The following is a 20,852-nucleotide window of genomic DNA, read 5'->3' on the forward strand; positions in this document are numbered from 1 at the left end:
ATTGCGTGCTGAGTGACTCCAGCCAGGTCTCCTAAGCAAACAAATTGGCCCGGTTGCTGGGGGTAGAGTCACATGGGATGACCTCCTCGTGGCCGCAGTTAGTGGTTCTCGCTCTCGATGCGGCGGGTTGTAAGTTGTGCGTGAATCTAGGAGAATAGCATGAGCCTCCACGTGCGGAGTCTCCACGATGTCGTGCACAATGAGCCACGTGATAAAATGTGCGGATTGACTGTCTCAGAAGCGGAGGCAATCAAGACTTGTCCTCCGCCACCTGAATTGAGGTAAGTAACCGTGCCACTCCAAGGACCTACTAAGTAGTGGAAATTTGGCATTCCAAATTGGGGAGAAAAGGGGATAAAAAATAAATAAATAAATAATAATAATAATGAAAGAATTCTCATTTTTGGGTGAGCTTTCCCTTTAAATGTCAGGATAGCTCAGCTTGCATGGCTGATATTTAGGAAAAGGTGATGCATAACCTGTTTTTAAACTGTGTGAGATGCACACTGTAGGAGTATGTCTGTGCCCACATTTTCCCCGACAGGACATGTGGGCAAAAGACCAACATGGCCAGACAAACAGCTAAACCTTAAAGCCACACCCTGTTTATGATGTCATGTGTCTGTAAAATGTTTTCATATCATACCACTCATAAAATACAACCCAATATGGTCTGTTTTTCTCTTGAGTCCCATTTTGAACTAATTAGTGGCGCTTACTAAGGCAAGAATCACTATTATTACTGCTCATTCAAATCCCTAAGCCTAAGTATTAAACTTAAGTGCATAACTTGTCCTACATTATTTGTGCTCCGCACATGAATGATATCTTCAGTTGTGCAGTATGTATTACTTTTCTAAGCAATCAGCCCCAAATGCTGTTGATGAAGCTTAATTTGTATTGAAACATTCCTTTAACAGCAATCAGAACACTGTGGCAACCTCATTGCAATACTTCAGCAACCACACACAATACCTAAGCATCATGGTGCCGAGGTTTGAACAGGATAGCACTGCTGACATTTAATCAGAAAATGTAAAAATCGAGTTAATGATGTAAAATATAATCAAAGTTTTTGAAAAATACATCATCTTTGATTATATGTCAAGGGTCTTGGACACATTTTATGATTGTCTCATAGTTTATTGACTTTCATAAAACTGTTTTTGAATATCCTGTCAATTCCATCTAAAGCGTTGTGTGGCTTCATTTTCTTCCTGGCAATAGAACAGACAAATTTCATTTACAGCCAGCAAATATGATCTGATCACCTAGTCCAACCCCTGTACTCTCAACTGGAGATCTCACATGGTCCTCCTCTGTAAATAGTACTTGCAGTGTGCTGTAAAATCTTTAAAGGTTCCACTCTCTTTTTTGTAAGTTTAAATACTATCACTAGGGTTTCCATGTGACATGTTGCCTTTGGCAGAGCATTGCTCTTTGTCTCATGCCATTGCTTTATTTTCAGGTATCTCTTTTCACTCTTTTTGATCTATCATTTTTTTACATTTAAAGTTTCCCATCAATGGAATATGGAGACAAAACTTAAAAGGAAATTCTATCATAATTTTATTCATCCTCATCTTGTTCCAAACTTGTATGATTTTCTTCCTCCCATGGAACAAAAAATAAGTTTAGTTATGTTGACACTGCTGTTTTCCATATGCTGAAAGTGAATTCCATAAAACCGTAAAGACCATATAACTTTTGTGCTATATTCCAGGTTCCTTGTGCCATATGATAGCTTTGTGTGAGGAAAAATTTAAGCTATTATTCACTGATAATCTTCTCTTTCGCAGCTTTTAAAGATCATTTGTATTTGCACATATTAAAATATCGCATGCCTAGATATCTGACGACAGGTTTGACATCTATGATGCCAAGCTTCGTTGATTCTCTCGTGTTTTGAATTCAATCATGCACCACATTTTTTGTGAATAACAACATTAATTTCATTAATTTCTGTTTGTTCTTAACACATATTCTGTTTGTTCTTTGTTCTTAATCGTATGAATTCATAAAACTTGGACTATGGTACACAAGTCCCATTAACTACTTTAATGGTGCTTTTATGCTTATTTGTGGAGTTTGACTGCACCTAGTCACCATTCACTTTCATTTTGTGTCAAAGATCAGCATCAAAATCTGCCTAACATCTCCTTTTGTGGTCTAAAAAAGAAAGAAACTAATACTAATAATTTTTGGGTGAAATGAAAAGTTCTGTAAAAGTACAACTCATATCTAAAGTACTTGAATGGGAAAACAATATTGAAAACAATAAACAATCTCCAAAATAATATTGATGTTTAAAATGATGATCAAAGAACATATTTCAAATCAGCAGGAAATTCTGACAACAATTTTATCATAAATCATGCTTCTTTAGCTCAGATCACACTAATGCACATTCTCATTGACTGACAGGAGATGTCTACTGTATATCTAAAATGTGATTGACTCAGTTACCTGTAAGGCGGCACTTCCTTTTCTATATGCATCATCCTGTGTGTTCCATTCATTTTATCACAAGTGCTCCATTTCTGCCTAAATAGTCTCTAGTTTGTTTGTTTTTTGTACTCTATGCTTGTCCTCTGGGTGGCAGTGACTCATTTGGAAGACTCAACTGCTGGGTCACCTGAGCATAAAGGCTGCTCCATCAAAATATCCTCATAAATATGCATAATATGAATAACAGCCTGTTGAAGAGACATTTTGGATTGTATTCTTTTTCCCCCAGAACAGCTAGAAGAGAGTCACATCCAATCTGCTTAAATCCAAAACAAGGCTTCATAGATATGAACTATTAAACAATGTAAGCATCAATTCTGTAGTCCTTTCTGTATCCTATTTACAAGTAAAGTCATCTTAATCAGTTTGTTAGCACATTAAGTGCCAGTTGGTTCTTTGAGCTAGTCTATAAAACCCTAGTCTATTTGTTGGCAATATTTGCAGTTTTGGCAACCAGATCAAAGCTGGTGGTTTTGCAGTAATTTGATGCATGCTAAAACTCCACTTCACCACATATGGAGGTGTGCTGGTGCTATTTACATTAGATTCAATCTCTCACATTCACCTTCAGATAAGTCATTCAGAGGCTTGCATTTTTCAGTGTATCAGTACCAAAATATTTTTGGCATATAAGGAACATTTGTTAAACAATGTCTTTTAATAGCCTTTTAATGCCTCTTATACCTTTGAATTGCACAACATCATGAAATGCTGTTCAATCTGCACGTTAACACTGTATTCCCCAGGAAACACATAATTAATCAGCACTCAGTTTATTTATTAAAAACATATTTGCCTTCACATCTGCATGCATGTTAACAGTAAAGCAAAAACAGTGAACCACGAATGCCAGCCAAGTGAGCGCTTTCACACACATTAAATAAAATACAGCTTACCCTTCTGATTAATTCAGTTCAGATCAGTTCAGACAGTAGAGCTCCTTTTTGTAAGAGTCAAAGTGCTTACACACATTGGAAGGCAAATAAGGCCTACGAGATTAAATGGCCTAAAGTAACACTTGCAGCAGTGGTTGTGTTACTTACCTGATGAAGACCTAATGGTCGAAACGTTGTACTTATTAAAACTCTGTGAGAGCATGATCAGCAGTGTGCGGTCCCTATTTTTATTGTTTTCTGCATTAATTTTTTTATCTTGCACCTACGTAACATGTATTGGATGTGCTTTGTGTACTCTAAAGTAACACAAAAATGTTTTATTAAAGGGTAACTAAACCCTAAACCAACTTTTTTTAGTTAATGATCTGTAAGAATGGGGCTTTATTAGTACTGGTCATTGATTCAAGTAATTTTTTTGACATTTGTGTATAAAGTGTTTTAATTCTACAATATATGGTGTAAAAACGTCTGAGTGCTGCCCTCTTCAGGTTGAACGGTGGCTACTGCAGTTGAATTTTCCTATTGGCTGTTTGCGGTACTCGTGACGTAAGCGGTGACAGCTGACGTAAGCAGGTTCCAGCTCACCACGCCCTTGGTATGAGCTACCACGCCCATGGCAGTATAAAAACCATCTCGTTTAGTCAAAACCACTGTAGCAAGTCAGGAGTTGGAATTGCGAGTATTGAAAACGATCAGGATAGAGTATTTTAGCATCTATTTAGCATAGCATTTATATAGTTATTTAGATTATTTCAGTGTAGCCTAGGTAGTTAATTAGCATATTTGTTAGTGTAGTATTGTTAGAAGCATAGTTAGTTAGTAGCATAGTATTAGCGTCAGTTAGGATAGCTTCAAGTTAGCGTAGATTATCTGTATTTAGTACAGTGGTCAGGATGGTACGTAGGTGTAATGTTGCTGGTTGCAACAGCACTGCTGGACTGTATTGCTTTCCATATAGACTTGGAAATTAGGCGCCAGGGGTTGCACGTCCTTGTTCTGGAAGACCGCGAGTTCCCGCCTAGAGCTGTAGGAGTGTGCAAACTGCATTTTACGCGGGATTGCTTCTCCAACGCAATGGAGGTGGAAATGGGCTTCTCCAAACAGCTCGCGCTGAAAAGCGACGCAGTGCCACACGCTGCTCCTCCTGCATGGACTCCACCACCTCAGCGGCGTCTTGAGGTGAGTGATCATATATATTTGAATCACAATTTATGGTTAGGCTAAAGTTAATCCTCTGGGGCCGACAAACGCGTGTTCGCGATGCGGGAGTGTTAAACGTATTGCACCCTTATACATTGTATTACGGTATTGACTACCTGTATAGTTTTATTTGGAGGTATATGGTTTTGTACATGATGACGTTACGCTTTACGTCACATTCTTCTGAGTGAGAGAACAGCTAACTGATGTTATGTTCAAGTGAAGCTTGCTAAATAAAAATCCTGCTAAAAGGATAAACATCACTGAACAGCGTTTCGTTTGTTTTTCCTGCACGCGAGTGAAGGTGAATGCGCACGCGGATGCTCAACAGGGAGTTAAAACCGCAGTTTGAGCCAGCGGCTCGAATTGATATGGCTCCGGCCCTGTGTCCACAGACAATTCACCCTCCTCCACTTCAGGTGAAGGTGGGGGTGAAAGGTCCTCGACTTCAAAAGACCGCTCCGATCACTCCAGTCACTCTCCATTTTAGAGTCTGACAGCAGCTGTCAATTAATCTGTCACTACGGGTCTCAGGTGCACGGTTAACCATTTAAAACCACGATTAAATGGTTTTAATTAAGAATAATTTATTCCTTGATACTGAAAGGCACCATGAACCTGCATGTTTAATCAAAGACAGAAGATGATGAAGTGTGTGTGTGTGTGTGTGTCTGTCTGTCTGTCTCTGTCTGTCTCATGAGGAAGTAGAATGACAACACATAAATATAGGTGCATTTTCCAACCTGGTCTTATACAGTTGAATTGCAATAGTTTTCCTGCATTTTTGCAAAATCATCTTAATGTGGCTTGTTGTACGTTTTGCAGGAGTTTCCTGGTGAAATGAATAATACAGGGTCTACAACAACAATCAATTTTATTTACGGAATGAAATGTGTGCCATTGGGACTTTCATTTGAACATGTTCACTTGAATTTGAAGTTTGTACTTGAATTACATCAAACTTGAAAGTCAGATGTACTTGGCATGAATTCAGATTGTTAAATTCAGATAAAAAAAATGCATACACTTGATTCAGTTTTAATATTCAGATTCAGGTAATTTAGTTGAAGACATCTGGGGTACTCAGAAAGAGCAATCGTGCCTGTATGTAATCGAACTCCTTGATCAATCACAACGTAGCTCATAGTTCACATTTGGAAGAGGAAGGGTCTGCTCTGAAATAGTGCCATTTCTGTCTAGCGTAAGTTGCTTGTTCTGCCCTGATGCTATGATTTGAACACCTGCAGACTCGAGGCATGTCCAACTTACCATCTAAACTCGAAAAATGAAATAAAAGTAGGGTAGACTAACATGACATTACACAGAAGGTGGTTGGCTTGCGAAACACAGCAAGTATTAGCTAACTGCCTTTTAGAACCTGCGGCAAACATTGATCTGATAAACATTTATTTAATGCATCTAACAGCCTGTTTGCCAATCACACTAATTACATCTGGAGTTTGCATCAGGGCAGAACAAGTAACTTAGAGAGAGAGAGCTAGAGAGAGGTGGTGGCTCTCGTTCAGTCATGATTCCACATTGGACTACTTCACAGCGGATCCTTCCTCTTCTAAATGTGAACTGTGAGACACATTGTGATTGGCCAAGAAAGAGTTTGACGATTACATAAAGGCTCGATTGCTCTTTCTGAGTACCTCGGTTTGATGCAATTGAAGTTCAAGTCCCAATGGCACATATTTCATTCCATGTTTATTCCCTTTCACACAAATCACAAGTAAAACAGATTATCCGTACAAAAACACATACGTTTCGCCCTGTTCCTCACACAATGCTATCTTATTACATCAAAACACCCTCACTATATTGCATGACTTGTAAGGTGACACATTTTAACATCTGCATTACATAACCAACTACATCTACAACCTTGTCTGTGTCTTATTAAATTGTGTGGCAGCTTGCAAATGACCGGAGTATGAACCCTGAAGAGCATACAAGTCAATATGGGAACCCAAATTGTCATAGAAGCAACACAAAAAGATGTAGCTACTTCAGCAATAGTGTTTTCATCTCACATTTGCTTTTATGACACTATGTGTTAGGATTAAGTTTATAGTTGTTTTTAAAACTCATTTGAGCATTAACCTTAAAAACCTAATTTGTTTGGAAGAAAATGTTACTTGCTTTAAGTGCAGCACAGTGAGATACGTGTAATATACCACGCAATATAATTTCGCAAATATTTCATCACATTCATGTAATTATCATTATTATCAATTATCGTTGTTTTGTTTTTCACATGACAAGTTTGAATATGCGTATGGACTATTGTAATGTTACCATATTTGCTTGCTATGACAAAATAGCTCCTTTTGTGTTCCACAAAAGAAAAAGTTATAAGAGTTTGGTACGACATAATGTTGAGTAAACGATGAAATAATTTTTGTTTTTGAGTGAACTACCACAGAAGATGAAGGCGCCTGTTGCACCAATACCAGACATTTGTTAACAATTAAACCGGAGCCCAAGATTGACTCACCAAAACACACGCACACTCCTCCTCCTTTTCTCCTCCTCTCCCTTCATCCACTCCCTTCTTTTTTTACACAGAAACAATCACTCCCCCTCTCCGTCATGTTTGCACATGGTTACTCTCCAAGGTATTACTTTCCTTTGCTTCTTAAACAAAGAGGCAGCATGTTGTAGAGAGGTCCTCCACACAATCCAGCTGTTGGATGCTGTGTACTCACTGTTCAACAAGGATCGTCGGCATTGGATTAGTCTGTTTTCAGCTCTGCAGATTTGGTGCGTGAAATTTGGACTTGTTCATTAATGTAAACAAACCAGAATGCTTCTTGGTTATCATGCTGATGATTGATCTCTGAGATTCATCTCAAGATTGTACTTATAAACGGGCAAGATATTCTGTGGAAACTATTTTTGTCCTACAAAGAGTCCACCTGATCCTTACCAGCCCTTCTTGGAGAAGCTTTACAGAGTCAACATGAAAGGTAAGCTGAAAATGTATTTCTCTGTAGACTTGAATGTCCAGGCATACACTAGAACACAATTGTAGGTATTGAGAAAGCAGGGAACTGTTGGATGTTGGATGCAAGATTGAATTTTTGTAACTTTAATAGTAAAATAATGTATACTTTGACCACTCTCAGCTTGATTACCGTTTGCTTTTGCAATGGATTTCAAGACAAGTGAGTTTTTTTGAAAGCTAGAGGAACACTTTAATCTATATCTTGATGTTGTTGTCTTGATGTTGTTTACTTTCTCCCCTATATCTTTGGTGAGGATTTCTGCATTTATATGAAACTTGTCCAAGATGAAGGTCAAATTATCTCTTTTTTTTATGCAATATCCAGAAAGTCCTGAAAGACCAGGCTTCCTAATGCATTCCTCATGTGGTCAGAGATGTGTTGGGTGGGTAGCAGGTGTGGAGCCAATGCTAACCACACATGCATACATTCCCTTCAGCTGTTTTCCTGGGGCAGTCTCTCGGGTCTTGCTGAAAAAACACAGGATAATAGGCATCCCATACGTAATATCTCAATTTCTGCCAAAATATGTCCCAGCTAATTTGGGATAGTTTGCAAAGCTAGTAGCAGATGGATGCAAAAACACCTTGGTGTGAATGGGCCCCTAAGAATGCTTTTAATTATTCTCCATTATACTCTAAATTTGCAGTCTACATCAATGCATTCTGTGCATTTTATTGCTTTGGGGAACCACAAATACTTTCCCTTTTAAAATACATATAAATAAGTTGCACATCATCCAGAACTGTGGAGACACTTGACTTTATTGGTTGTGGTTGGGTCCTATCTCAAGTTTCAGGCATTCGTGTCAGACGTTTTATGCCCAGTGCATTTATCTGGTCACATTTAATACCAGTATTATTGTAGGTTTCCTGTCTGTTGTTGCTTATTAACTCTGTTTGAAGGCATGGGAATGATGGTCAACCTCATGAACCCACAGTTTTGAGATAATGAATCTGCACACAACTCCAGTTTGTCCTTTTGGACATCAAAGCCCAACTTTAATTTACCCCTGAGAACACATCACAGTAGCTTTGCATTGCCAGATATGAAGGAATTAGGAGAATCATCTGGAAATCTTCAGTCATACGTAAAGTCTAACAGGTGTTGGAGAGGTCAACAACACACTTTTTACACATTGTGAGGATTGTGGGTTGTGGGTTCTGATTAAAAATTCAAAACAACAGAATTTAAGTGTGCTCAGCTTGTATTTGTGGAAGAGAGGAATGTACAACAAGAACTGAAGCAGGTATCACATTGTTGAGATGCTGACCACTTCCAGTGTTGATAACAACTGAAGATTAAGTACATCTTGGTGGACTTTTTGTGTTAGAGACCAAATACAGTCAAGTCAATTTTTAGAATGGGCACTGACAAGATATTATAGTCTCAGATTATTCTTTGCATTTCAGTATAAAGTGTCATGTGGATGTAGTTATGTTCATCGTGTTTTGAGAGAACCTGCAATTAAATTTCAGCCTCTAATATTTGGGCAGAGCATGGATGTGTTTTTTATAGGTGGATGCTAACAAAATGTAAAACATCTGCCCAAGGAGTCTTACTTGGGCTGCTTCCTTCCTTATGTATACCTTAAATAACTGAGGTTTTAGGATTGTATCAGTTACACTCCACCAAAGTGCATATTTGCTTGCATGTGGTCACAGCATCTAGGAATGCAGTTAGATATATATATATTTTTTAAGGGAATTCTATGTAATGACACTTATAATGTTTAAAAGAGATCTCTTCAACATTCTAAGGAAAATAAATGTTGATGTTATAATGTTGATGTAAACAGCCATTGCCAATCAGAGATTGTTGCATCAATTCAGCTTGAACGCATTGCACGAGCAACCCCTGAACCATGGGTTCTGGTCACATGGTAACCAGGAAGAAATCGTGTCCACATAAACAATGGTGAGTATGATTCTGTTCAGAGCTACCTGCGTAGCCAAGACTGGTGGTGAAATGTTCTCTGATGTCTGAAATCTGCTACAGCTGCACACATTCCAGCAAAATGTTGCCTCTTCTAGCACTCTGGCTTCAGTAGACATGACTTCAGCTGTTTGAGAAGTCGGTGTAAACAATCTCACCTCAGAATATGAGCTTCGCAGGTCTGGCATGCAGAGCACTGCTCCAAGTCGTGACCAGGGTTTGAAAAATAAAGCCCTAAGAAGTACTTTGAAAACAAATGCAAAAATAAAGCAGGTGCAAAATTCTGCACTCCCTGAGAGAGCCACATTATTAAGGGATGTTATTTTAACACAAAACCTTTAAGACTCAGGCTGAAAGATACAGATAATACTTAAGATAATACTTAAAAGATAATTTTTAAGGCTGAAAAATACAGATAATACTGGTTGATGTTTTGCAGCATTGGCATTGATGACTGGCATACCTCCAGTAACAACTCTGTACTCAGTACCCTCAGTACCAACTCAGCACTCTCTGACCAGCTGCAGGGTGTAGAGCCATTGAGTCGCCACCTCTTGATGTTGTTTGCTCCCCAACTTTTTGATTTCTTTTGCTCAGAAAGGGCTGAGAACTCTTTTATTGCATTATGGAGTTATTGCCCATGCCAATTTTGCTGAGTAGACCTGGATTGTCTCCATTGAAGCTGTGATAGTATGCTCAATGGACAACATGATCACACTGGAACTTGACATGCTGCTACCGAATGTACTGGTACCCTGACCTTGGCCCCAATCTGCCAAATTACTAAAAAGCGGCATTTTCCATTAGACACCTTTTGAATCAATTCATATGTTTGAAACTTTTCCTGTGACTATCACTTCTGATAGCAAATTACAATTTAAATCAGGAGGTAATCGCATTCACATAATCAGTGAGGGCAATTCTGAGGTTGAATTCTTACTCCACTGAAGTTTAAGGTTTAGTGTTTGTTTTAGTGAATTTGGTTAGTAAAATAAGCATTCCTGTTGACTGTATTTTATTATTTACAACTAAAAATAACTTACATTTGGCACCACTCTTTTGGCATTTCACCTGGAAAATGGTGCTCACACATGCCCAATCGTTCAACAACACTTTGTTTCGGTCACTGGGGCAGTGGTTCAAATTTGCCAATCACACCGATTTAAGCTGAAGAACTTTTGACCTATACTGTTGTCAAATTCACAGTAGGATTAGCCGGCAATGGAGAATGGAAATACACCTTGTTGTTTATGTTCAAGAATCTCAGGTGGAAACTAAAGCTGCCTACTGTGGACATGCCTGATGATCCTTTTCTGGTCGGGGATGTGACTTCCTTCTGTGTTACCCTCTGTGCTTAATTCCTGGCTGATAAAGCTTTCTAGATGTTCTGAAGGTCCTCCTGTCTTAGCACCTGTCAAGATGCGTTAAAGGTTTAGGAGGCCTCATGAAGAGGTCAAAATGCCTTTAAGCCAAATCAGCTCTTTAGGTTCCAGGGGCAAGGGAAACAGCAGAAGGTGGCAGTGATAAGAAAGCCTAGCCTGGCTAGGCCTCAGCTAAGAATGCTTTCCCATGTAACTCATCTTCCCTGCTGCAGTTGTAAAACTGTCCTAAAGTTTTACTTAATGTTCCTCCTCCATTCTATTCATAGCTATAGCCTGAACAACACAACCTTTTGTTTCTGGCTCTGGACCAGAACAGCTGTTTTTCCCCACCCAATGCCTACAGGTCCTGAATGGGACTATCCAACTATCTCTTGATATTGGAGTCAACCAATGTTTTGGTCCATTTCTGACATTTTCAATAATAGTTCATTCAAATGTATTATTCTGAGATTATAAAAACAGAGCCAGATGTGTGGTCTTCACAATTACTTTTGGAAATTATAACTAATGCTTTATTTCATTAAAAAAATAAAATAAAAAAAAAAAAGAATACATTTAGTTGAGGATTTATTTACAATGGCATTGAAGACAAACTCAGCATAGGGTGCTAAACACAAATAGGGCCCCCTTTGGCAAATGATAAGTGCACATCTGATTAATAATATTCCCATGCAATTTTATACCTCATCTAGTCTAACAAATCACCCAAAAGAGCTAATCAAGTGTTGTAAAAAAAAAAAAAAAAAAACACTTGCCACACTAATTTCATGTAATTGTGCTAATATAGGGTTCTTTTCAACAATGACCTTACCTAGTATGAATCGGTCCAAGTTGACTGGTATGTGTCTTGAAGGGAGTGCTGGTGAGCAGGTCCTGTAGTATTTCAGCTTGTATTTCATGATGTATGTTTCTGCTGATAAAGTGTTTGTGTCATTCCTGAAGATAAGTTAATGTTTCAATCTACTGAGCTTAGTTTGTAAACACATCAACCTCCTTCGTTTGTTTTCTTGCAGATATTTATTGTGGAGATGAGAACCAGCTTTTTAATGGTATGTGGATACTTCCTCTTTTTTCCATTATATTTTGTATTGTGGCAATTTCAATAGGTTTACAACATAAAATGTGCAAACTTATCCCTGCAATGGATCTAGTTGTCCTCCTTTAATCTCTTGCAATTGAAGTCTGAAACCTGACATGTTGAAAATATGATGGTGCAATGTTTTTATTCAGTGCAGGAGGCAGATGATGGGTCTCAAGGGGACCTGTGTTTGATTTGCCAATACATGAACAATGATATAATAGGCTTATGATTACATTTCACTTTAATGTTATAAATCTTATATAAGCTATGACTAATTCATGTTTTGTACAATCTCTCTTTGTAGAGGAGGACTTAACTGGAGAAGAGGAGGAAACTCCTCCCTTGAGAGGTTAGAAAAAAAATCATATTTCTTAAAGTTTGTTGCTCTTCCCTTTAACGTGGCATCACAGAGTGCAAAATATGGAGTTCTGACAAGAGAGAAGTTACACAGTAAGCAGAATGTCTTGATAAACATCAAAAGTGCTATTTTCATAATGCTTTTTGTTATGAACACCATTTTTGGAACTTGTGCTTGGGAAATAAATATGACTCACATATTTTCAGGTCTAGATTTGTTTTGGGGAAAAATACATCTTAAACCAACTAAAGCTGGTTTGTTGGTCCAAGCTGGTTTAAAATGGTCTAGCTGGTCTCCCATGCTGGGCATGCAAGTGCTCAGCTGGTTTAACTGGTTGGCCCACTGGTTTCCCAGTCTAACTGACTAAAAAGTGCCACAAAACCCCTCTAAAATTGACCAGCTAAGGCCAGCAACCAAGCTTAGACTGGTTTAGATGTATATTTCAGCAGTGTCTAATCTGACTTGAATACTTTTGACATGTTTGTTGGTGTTACTATGTGTAAGAGTCAACATATATCCACCATTGCTTTGTTGTTTGAGTAGACATTGTACATCTGTTTTAAATGTTCAGTTGTGCTTGATGAGGTTTAATCTCTGAGAAGCTCCATTTACAAAGTTTGAAAGCTCAGTTTAATTATTAGTCACATCCAATTAGCGGCAGAGTGTTGTTGCTGCAGAACTAATCAGATATCATGCAAGTCATAGCTGTGTATTTGGATGTTGATGGTGGTAGCCTATTTAAAAGGAATAGTTCAGCCAAAAATGTAACTTCTGTCATTTATTCACTTCATGTAGTTTAAAACCTGTATGACTTTCTTTCTCTCATGGAATGGTAATGTTTTTTGAAGAATATTGTTGACACGCTTTTCCATTTAAAAAAGTGAATGGAAAAAAAAGGGCTGTAAAACTCCTAAAAGCCTTCGGAAGCCATATGACAGCTTTGTGTGAGGAATAGGCTGAAATTAAAGTTGCAATTTTAATAAATATTTATATAGTTTTTTTAAACAGTCAGATTGTCCCGTCCCCAACTCATCAAGCCATTGGCTGAGTGACATTGTCGGGGCTGGTCTAAGCGGGTCAGTCAAAACACTAACATTTTTAAAGTGACTACAGTGTTCAGTTTTTGAGAAAATTAACCTATGAATGGCTTACTTATAGTTGTCTCTACATATTAAGCTGGGATAGAAACTATTTTAACACTTTAACACAGCTTTAATGATCTGGTTGCAGTAGTTAACAGCCCTGTAGTGAAAGAATAATTAGTAAATAACAACTACCGCATTTCTCCAGAAGACTTGGTATATTTATCACATCAGACACACTTTTTTGGCACTGTTGTGTTTTCAATTATAATTTAGGATATTCCTCAAATTCTAAATTTGTGTTTTACGAAAGAAGTAAAGGAAGAAAGTCATATAGGTTTAAACAAAATGAGTAAGTAAAGGATGAATTTTTAGTAAATTATAACATAATTTTAAATTTTGGGTTCCCTATTCCTTTAGTGGCAATTTTGGGTTTATTTTATTTTATTTTTTTTTTACATTTTAGTTTTGGATAAAATTCAGACTTTTCAGTAATAAATCATTTTAATTTATGCTAAGAGAGTTGAGTGTCTTTTTGTTTCCACAGGAAGGACAAAAGGAGGATGTATGAAATGTCAGCAGACACATTCACTCCAGCTAGCTGTCAAAATGCTGTATGGCTTTTTTGCTTTACTCATCATTGCTGTGGCTGTCTTGGCATCCCTTGGTGAGCTTGCACAGCACTAAAACACAAAATCACTAATAAGCCCAGTTTACAATATGATTCGTTTTTTTGTTCTTTTTTTAAGAAGTTATGTTAAAGAATGTCTTATCTCCTTTTTTTCATCCAAAAGGTGAGCAATCACAATTGAAAGGTAGACATAACTAGAAATATTATCCCCTGAATCAGCAATGGGTACAATTATCTTAAGGATTTTCACAAGGAAGACACGCTGTTAGTGGAGAGATAGATATGGACCAGATAAAAGAATGTAGGACAACCTGATATTCAGCCTCTAGACATATGGTGTGTGGGTTTGATTCAGCATAATGCTCAAAGTCAACAAACTCCAGATTTAATAGTTAGACATGGGCCAAAACCTTTGCATGAGACTCACTCCGAAATCTAAAATCATGGGCTTCACCAAAGCCAAATCTGAATCCTTACCCCACTTATATACATTGTTCCCCTTCTGTCACTCACTCAACGTTGTGTCGAATGAAGTGACACAAGGGGTCTTCCTGGGACGTACCTCTGAACCTGAGAAAAGGCCAATGTCAAGTTGGCAGACAGAATTTGCATGCCCCACACCAGACATACGGGTATAAAGGGAAGCAGGGAAGCGAGTGCCAGTCAGAATTTTTCTTCGGAGCCGAACGGTTGTGCAACAGCAAGCTGAGTTCACCACTGTTCCACTCACCTCTACTGGTGACAAGCACTGCTGTTGGATCTACAGCGTCTCTCTCCAAGCCCCTGGGCGCTTCGACAGCGCTTTCATTGCCTGAAAGGATGTTTCTCCTCCTAAAAAGAGTTTATTTCCACTAAAAGAGTTTGAGTTCCCACTCATAAAAGAGCAATAGCCCAGTCTGAGGCTGACGTGCAGATGTCCGCTATGCTTTCTTGGGCCGCCATGAGTGCGAGGCTGGACTGGAAACCCCTGTCCCCCCTCACGGCTACTCGATCGGTTCCTGGGGTCAGGGCGCCACTCTTAGCAACGCCCCCATCTTGGCACATCTTGCCGCAGTGCCGCCCAACCAGTGCGCCCCGCCTGCTCGCCGAGGGCATCCCCCTGCGACTAAACAACAGGTAACTCCGCCATTCTCACGGCACCCCGGCCCCAAAACTCTACAGTCTCGGCTCCCCGGACGCAGTTCCCTCGCCTCTGGCCCGGCGACTGCTCAGCCCTGGCAGGCCAGCACTGACGAGTTCCGAAGACGCCTCTCTAGGACCTCTTCCTCAGTCTCTAACCCGCCCCCTGCCGGGGGCGCAGAGGAAGTTAAGTGCTTTGAGTCTTTTCTCAGCACCCAAGCCTCGGGACGCTCTTCTGCCTCGCGACGCGCTATTACCTGCTCCCCCCGGCCGCGAAGCACCGCCCGGTACGTCAAAAGCAATCGTCCCCGTTAGTGCCCCTCGCGCAGAGTTTGGATGCATGGCTTTCACTTCCCAATCCATCGCGCTAGCTGTCCAGGACAATCCAACTCGGCTACGCGATTTAGTTCGCCCGGCTCCTCGTTTCAGTGGTGTTCGCTTCCACATCTTGGACCTGCGAGTTCTCAACCGGACCTTAAATATACTCCTGTTCAAAATGCTCGTGCAGAAACAGATTCTTACCTGCGTTCGGCAGCTAGATTGGTTTGCGGCGGTAGACATGAAGGACGCATACTTCCACATCTTCATTCTGCCTCGACACGACCCTTCTTATGCTTCATATTCTACGGCCAGGAGTATCAGTACAAGGTCCTCCCCTTCAGCCTGTCCCTGTCCCCTCGTGTTTTCTCGAAGATTGCAGAGGCAGCTCTTGCCCCGCTAAGGGAAGTGGGCATCCGCATACTCAACTACCTCCAAACGAATTCCAAACATGAAACTAATTCCAAACATGATTATTCTCTTAGAAAACAGTCCCCTCTGGAACAATTCAGCTGGGTTGACCATTCCATTCCAACATATTTCTGCTATGAGTATGTTGCAACTATGTAATTCCACACAAATGTTTTTTTTATATATATTTGAATAATTTTTTTTATGAAAGATTTTATTTCTTAGCTTGTTTGTTTCACATTACCTAAATCTCTCTTTTTAAATATTAATAAATTTTGCTTTGGCAGTTTTTAGGAGAGTTGATAACTTATCTGAAGAGGAATCATTTTACCACAAAAAGATTTCCAAAGTCCAGGAAAGTATAAAAGGTAAGTAAAGGTACCTCTAAGCATTAACTACACACCAAGACAGTCAAAATGCAAAGAAAACATATTCTCTCACGATTTCTTAAAATAGGACTTGAAGATTTTTCTAATTTGTTTATCTAATCTCACTGTTCACTTCCTGTGGTCAGCGAACTCCTAGGACAGCAAGACCTCATGAGGAATCATTTATTACCTAAACAATGATCTAGGAAGCAGCTGTACACACATAGACTGCTCAGTTTTTTTTAAAGGACAACTGTATTTTTACTAAATTTACTGCATATTTTGTGTCTGCGACATACTGTATGTTTAAATTGATTAGCAGTTTGATCATGCTTTTGCAGATTTCAGTACAACAAACAACTACTCCAACTGCTTGGACGTTGCACAATTCCAAAAAGAGATTGCCAGACTGCAGAAGGAGTTTGAAGAGATCCAGAAGATGGTTCTGAGTCAAGAGCAGCAGTTGGACCAGAACACTCAGTCTCAACAGAGTCAAACACAATCTAGCAACAGGATGAACAGAGATCTTCAGGCCTTTGGAATCACCATCAAGCATATAAACCAATCTTTAGGCCAGTACTTGGATCAGGTGAATGGTTGGCAGGTCGTCATCAATGAAACTGATCAAGGGATGAAAACCCTTGTTGAAGATCAGTATGATTTGAAGGCCACAATGCAGCAAGTCAACACTACCGTTGCCCTTAGTGCATTGTGGATAGGTGCTCTTCAGAGGAAGGCCGAAGAGGAGACCTTTGTGCTTCAAAAAATAACAACAGACTGGCAGAACTACAGCCTAGTTTTAAGTGCACTAAAGACCAATGCCAGTGTAACCACACAGACTGTAAGGACTTTGCAAAGTGGTGTTTCTGCCACTCACCAGCGAATCAGCATGAGCTCAGAGATGGTACATGACCTTACTTTACAAGTCATGAACCTTCAGATACAATTGGACAATGTTTCTTCTTACATTGACGAACACGAAGAGAACATGCATGACCACCAGTACCATGCCAGGTACTATGAGAACCGGACTGGGGAACGATTTGTGACCTTGGATGCAAGAATGAACTCCATTGAAATGGAGATCGACACAATCTCATCCAGCATTAATGCAACCATCAGCCATGTTCAGAGCATGTACAAATACATTAACATTGAGAGTTCCTCTTGCCAGTCCAGACTGGGTAGTCACACAGAAGACTTGCAGAACCTCAACAACACTGTCTTACTACTACTTCACCTGGCCGACACTCTAAGAATGCAGTACGTGATGCTGAGTGTACGCCTTGACACCGATGTGAGGAACCTTTACATGGTGATGGAGGAATTGAAGTTGGTAGACATCAATCACGCACAGCTGATCCAGAACTTCACTATTTTGAAAGGTTGTACCCAACCTGTAGTGTCTATATAATAGGTCCACATACACTTTCTTGTTGTGGCTAATGTCTTGTTTCTGCATTCTTTACAGGTCTGCCTGGTCCCCCAGGCCCAAAAGGAAACAAAGGCGAACAAGGAGGCAAAGGACCTACAGGTTATACAGGAACAAAAGGTGACCGGGGGCTTGCAGGAAATCGTGGGCCTCAAGGTCCAAAAGGTCTAATGGGAATTAAGGGTGAAACAGGAGTACAGGGAGCTTCTGGGATGAAAGGGATGTTAGGCCTTAAAGGAGAAACAGGTTCTTTAGGGCAACCAGGTCCTCGTGGTGAAAAGGGACAGAAGGGTGACATGGGTCTGCCTGGGAAAGATGGATTTCCCGGCCCCAATGGGCCGACAGGAATCCGGGGACAATCTGGCCTCCCAGGGGTACATGGACCCCCTGGACCAGTAGGAATACAGGGCCCTATAGGACCACCGGGACCACCTGGAATACCTGGGCCACCAGGAGAGCCTGACCAGAAGTCATGAGCAGACATAAGGCATTAACTTTCTGTTCTTAAAACGGCATCTTCCTACCCCAAATGGTGATACATGAACTGCCTTTCTGGACCGACTGAGGATGTCTCTTGCAGGGTCACCTCTAAAATTCATGAGGCCTGGGACAAATGTTTATTGCTGGGCCCCCTCTTCTCTGGGGCCCATTGACTAGGGCCCCCCTCATAATAGGGTCTGAGGCAATGTTCTCTCAGTTGTCCCCCCGATGATGGCCCTTGTCTTTTGTAGTAGATGGTGGAGTTCCACTTGGAGCTCTTTCAATTCAAGATGAAGGGGGGACTCCATGTATCTTAGAGGTCTATATGTGCATTCCCAAACCTGACACTCTTCACAGCAATCTTGCTTCAAAAATGGTTACAGAGCCAGGCTGCAATTAAACCATTAATTGAAAAAGGTACCATCCATTGGCATAAAACAGAAAACCCTGTTCATTTTCTGATGTTAAATATTTGATTATGAAACAATGATGGGCAATATCAGGCATATCACAGTCTAATTCATTGATTAAAATATTAAATATTCAGAGCGCTTTGGTTTGCTTAGGCATCCATACCAAGATACCAACAACAGACACATTTTCTTGTGATCCTAGAGCACCTTTAAAGCCAGCATCATCAAGTGAAAGAAGACAAACATTAAAACAATTCAGATTGTGCTTAATTGCTCTATATGATGTGTAGTTTGTCGTGCAGCGAAGTCCGTTTTACATCATAATCATAGAACATTCAGAGCAGGTACTCTGGTGAAACAAGGTTTTTATTGTGTGAGTTAATTGTACTAAACATTTCCTGGAGTATTTAGATTGTAATATATACTCCTAGCCTGGTCAAGCTTGTCTAGTTAACAGGTTTTACAGGGGTTTCGGCAATGGCCAGCTGGTCAGGCCAAGACTATCTGGCTTACCGTCCATACCAGCTGAACACCAGTTTGGTCGGGTTAGAGTAGAAAACCACCTTAGGCTGGTTTAAGATGGGGTTTTTTCCAGCAGGGAAGGCAATGCATATAGTGAAATTAACAGACAAATGCATTCATTCATTGGAAAAGGACTGCACAACATTTTTAATGCTCCTATTGGTTTGTCTGATTTCTCAATGTGTAAATATAGATAATGTATTTGTAATGTTATGCATTCGCTAATTGCCTCCATTTTGAGGCTCTTTCTTGGTGTTCATGTGGAGGCCCTGATTAAGTGATAGCATACAATCTCTTTGCACAACAATAAAGAGTTATTATAAATATATGAACAGAATGGGAGCATTTTATATAGCATTTTGTTTTGCAATTCAAGAACACTTAGCACATATTTAAAAATTTGAATTACTGCTTTTTTTATTTCTTAGTAGAGAACCAAACACATTTCCCTGATTAGCTATCTAAAAAATATGGGGACCATGGACTTTTCTGTCATCAAAGTGCAGCACATGGTGGTGAAAAGCAGGGACTAAAAATGGTTCAAGGAACGAAAACAAACCACATTTTTAGCAGAACGTAACCGAAAACCAGAAAAAAGAGATTTTCTATTGTTCCGGAGTGAAAACTTTACTTTTAAATGCTGGTAACCGATATAACCAGTTAATTATGTTCTTATGATTTTTTCATCAAATCAAAAGCCAAAGAGTTCATCGCACAACATTTTTGGAGCTACACCACTTCATGTTGCCTGAAAAAATGAAGCATGTGCTTTGATACTGAAGTAAACTGCTGCAAAACATTTCTTTGCCTAATTGCCTGTTGTTGATGTCACATTCTCTGAATGAAGACCTTTTTAACAACTATGTATAATTATTACATATACATGCATAGCTAATCCAGTGTACAAAGAAAACATTATAAGAGGTTAAAAGTATTTTCTCACTTGTGTCCAAATCTTCACTGAATTATTGTTTGATACGATGCATTAATTCAAAATTGTTGCTGCTAGATTTTGACTCAGAAGCAGATCTGTAATTACAGTTATACTTCACTGTTAATTAACTGTTTGTTGTGATTTCTATGCCGATTAATCCACCACACAGGAACAAAATGAATAGCTTATTTACGCTTATTTTGGTGACGCGAGTGGCTTATTTTGGGCTTGTTGCTTGTTTCTCTTGCGAGATCTGGCAAAATTGCCACTGGTATTTCACCCACCCCTTAGTGCAGAATACTGTTATTTTAAAAATAACTTTATTAACAATTCTTTTATTAACCTTTCAGAAAGAATTTCTTCTGAACCGGAATGAAAAATTACAGTTTTTCTCAGAACTAACTGAAATTAAAACATTCAGTTTTTAGTCCCTGGTGAAAAGTCTCAGTGATTTCTGAACACTAGCAAGTTCTTTAAATAATTTTCCACATGTGACAATAAATCATCATTGTGGCTACAGTGCACACAGGTCAACTCCGTTGGATGGATCATTATAATGACTAATTTTGCCAGAGAAAGTGCTATCAAAAAGCATGTGCAAAGTTGAAATGAGATCAACATTGAAAGTCCATATAGAAATACAAAAAGGAGCTGATTGTGAATGCTAGCAAATAGCTTTATCCAGGTATTGCAGACCTCTTTGAGCCAGTGCTAGCATGCCTAGTGTGATTAGCGTTAGCATATTGATTATGTCATTAAATGAGCTTTATGTTT

The 20,852-nt window shown here is 39.4% G+C and overlaps 1 protein-coding gene across 1 annotated transcript; it reads left to right on the forward strand.

Annotated features, from left to right (window-relative positions):
• The first annotated feature begins 7,193 nt into the window (after positions 1-7,193).
• Positions 7,194-20,466, forward strand: LOC127623874 (scavenger receptor class A member 3-like). The gene is made up of 7 exons (XM_052098454.1): positions 7,194-7,576; positions 11,943-11,978; positions 12,315-12,359; positions 13,998-14,117; positions 16,217-16,297; positions 16,639-17,682; positions 17,769-20,466. The coding sequence occupies exons 1-7, from the start codon at positions 7,570-7,572 to the stop codon at positions 18,203-18,205; spliced, it is 1,770 nt and encodes a 589-aa protein (XP_051954414.1). The 5' UTR covers positions 7,194-7,569; the 3' UTR covers positions 18,206-20,466.
• The last annotated feature ends 386 nt before the right edge of the window (positions 20,467-20,852 follow it).

Source organism: Xyrauchen texanus, chromosome 30 (assembly GCF_025860055.1).
Source record: "Xyrauchen texanus isolate HMW12.3.18 chromosome 30, RBS_HiC_50CHRs, whole genome shotgun sequence".
Classification (NCBI taxonomy): Eukaryota; Metazoa; Chordata; class Actinopteri; order Cypriniformes; family Catostomidae; genus Xyrauchen; species Xyrauchen texanus.

What these genes read in the sequence shown, in the direction of transcription:
- LOC127623874 (XM_052098454.1), top strand. An exon ending in GGAAACTCCTCCCTTGAGAG is followed by an intron (nt 12,360 to 13,997) that starts GTTAGAAAAAAA and finishes TTGTTTCCACAG; the next exon opens with GAAGGACAAAAGGAGGATGT. An exon ending in AGTCCAGGAAAGTATAAAAG is followed by an intron (nt 16,298 to 16,638) that starts GTAAGTAAAGGT and finishes ATGCTTTTGCAG; the next exon opens with ATTTCAGTACAACAAACAAC.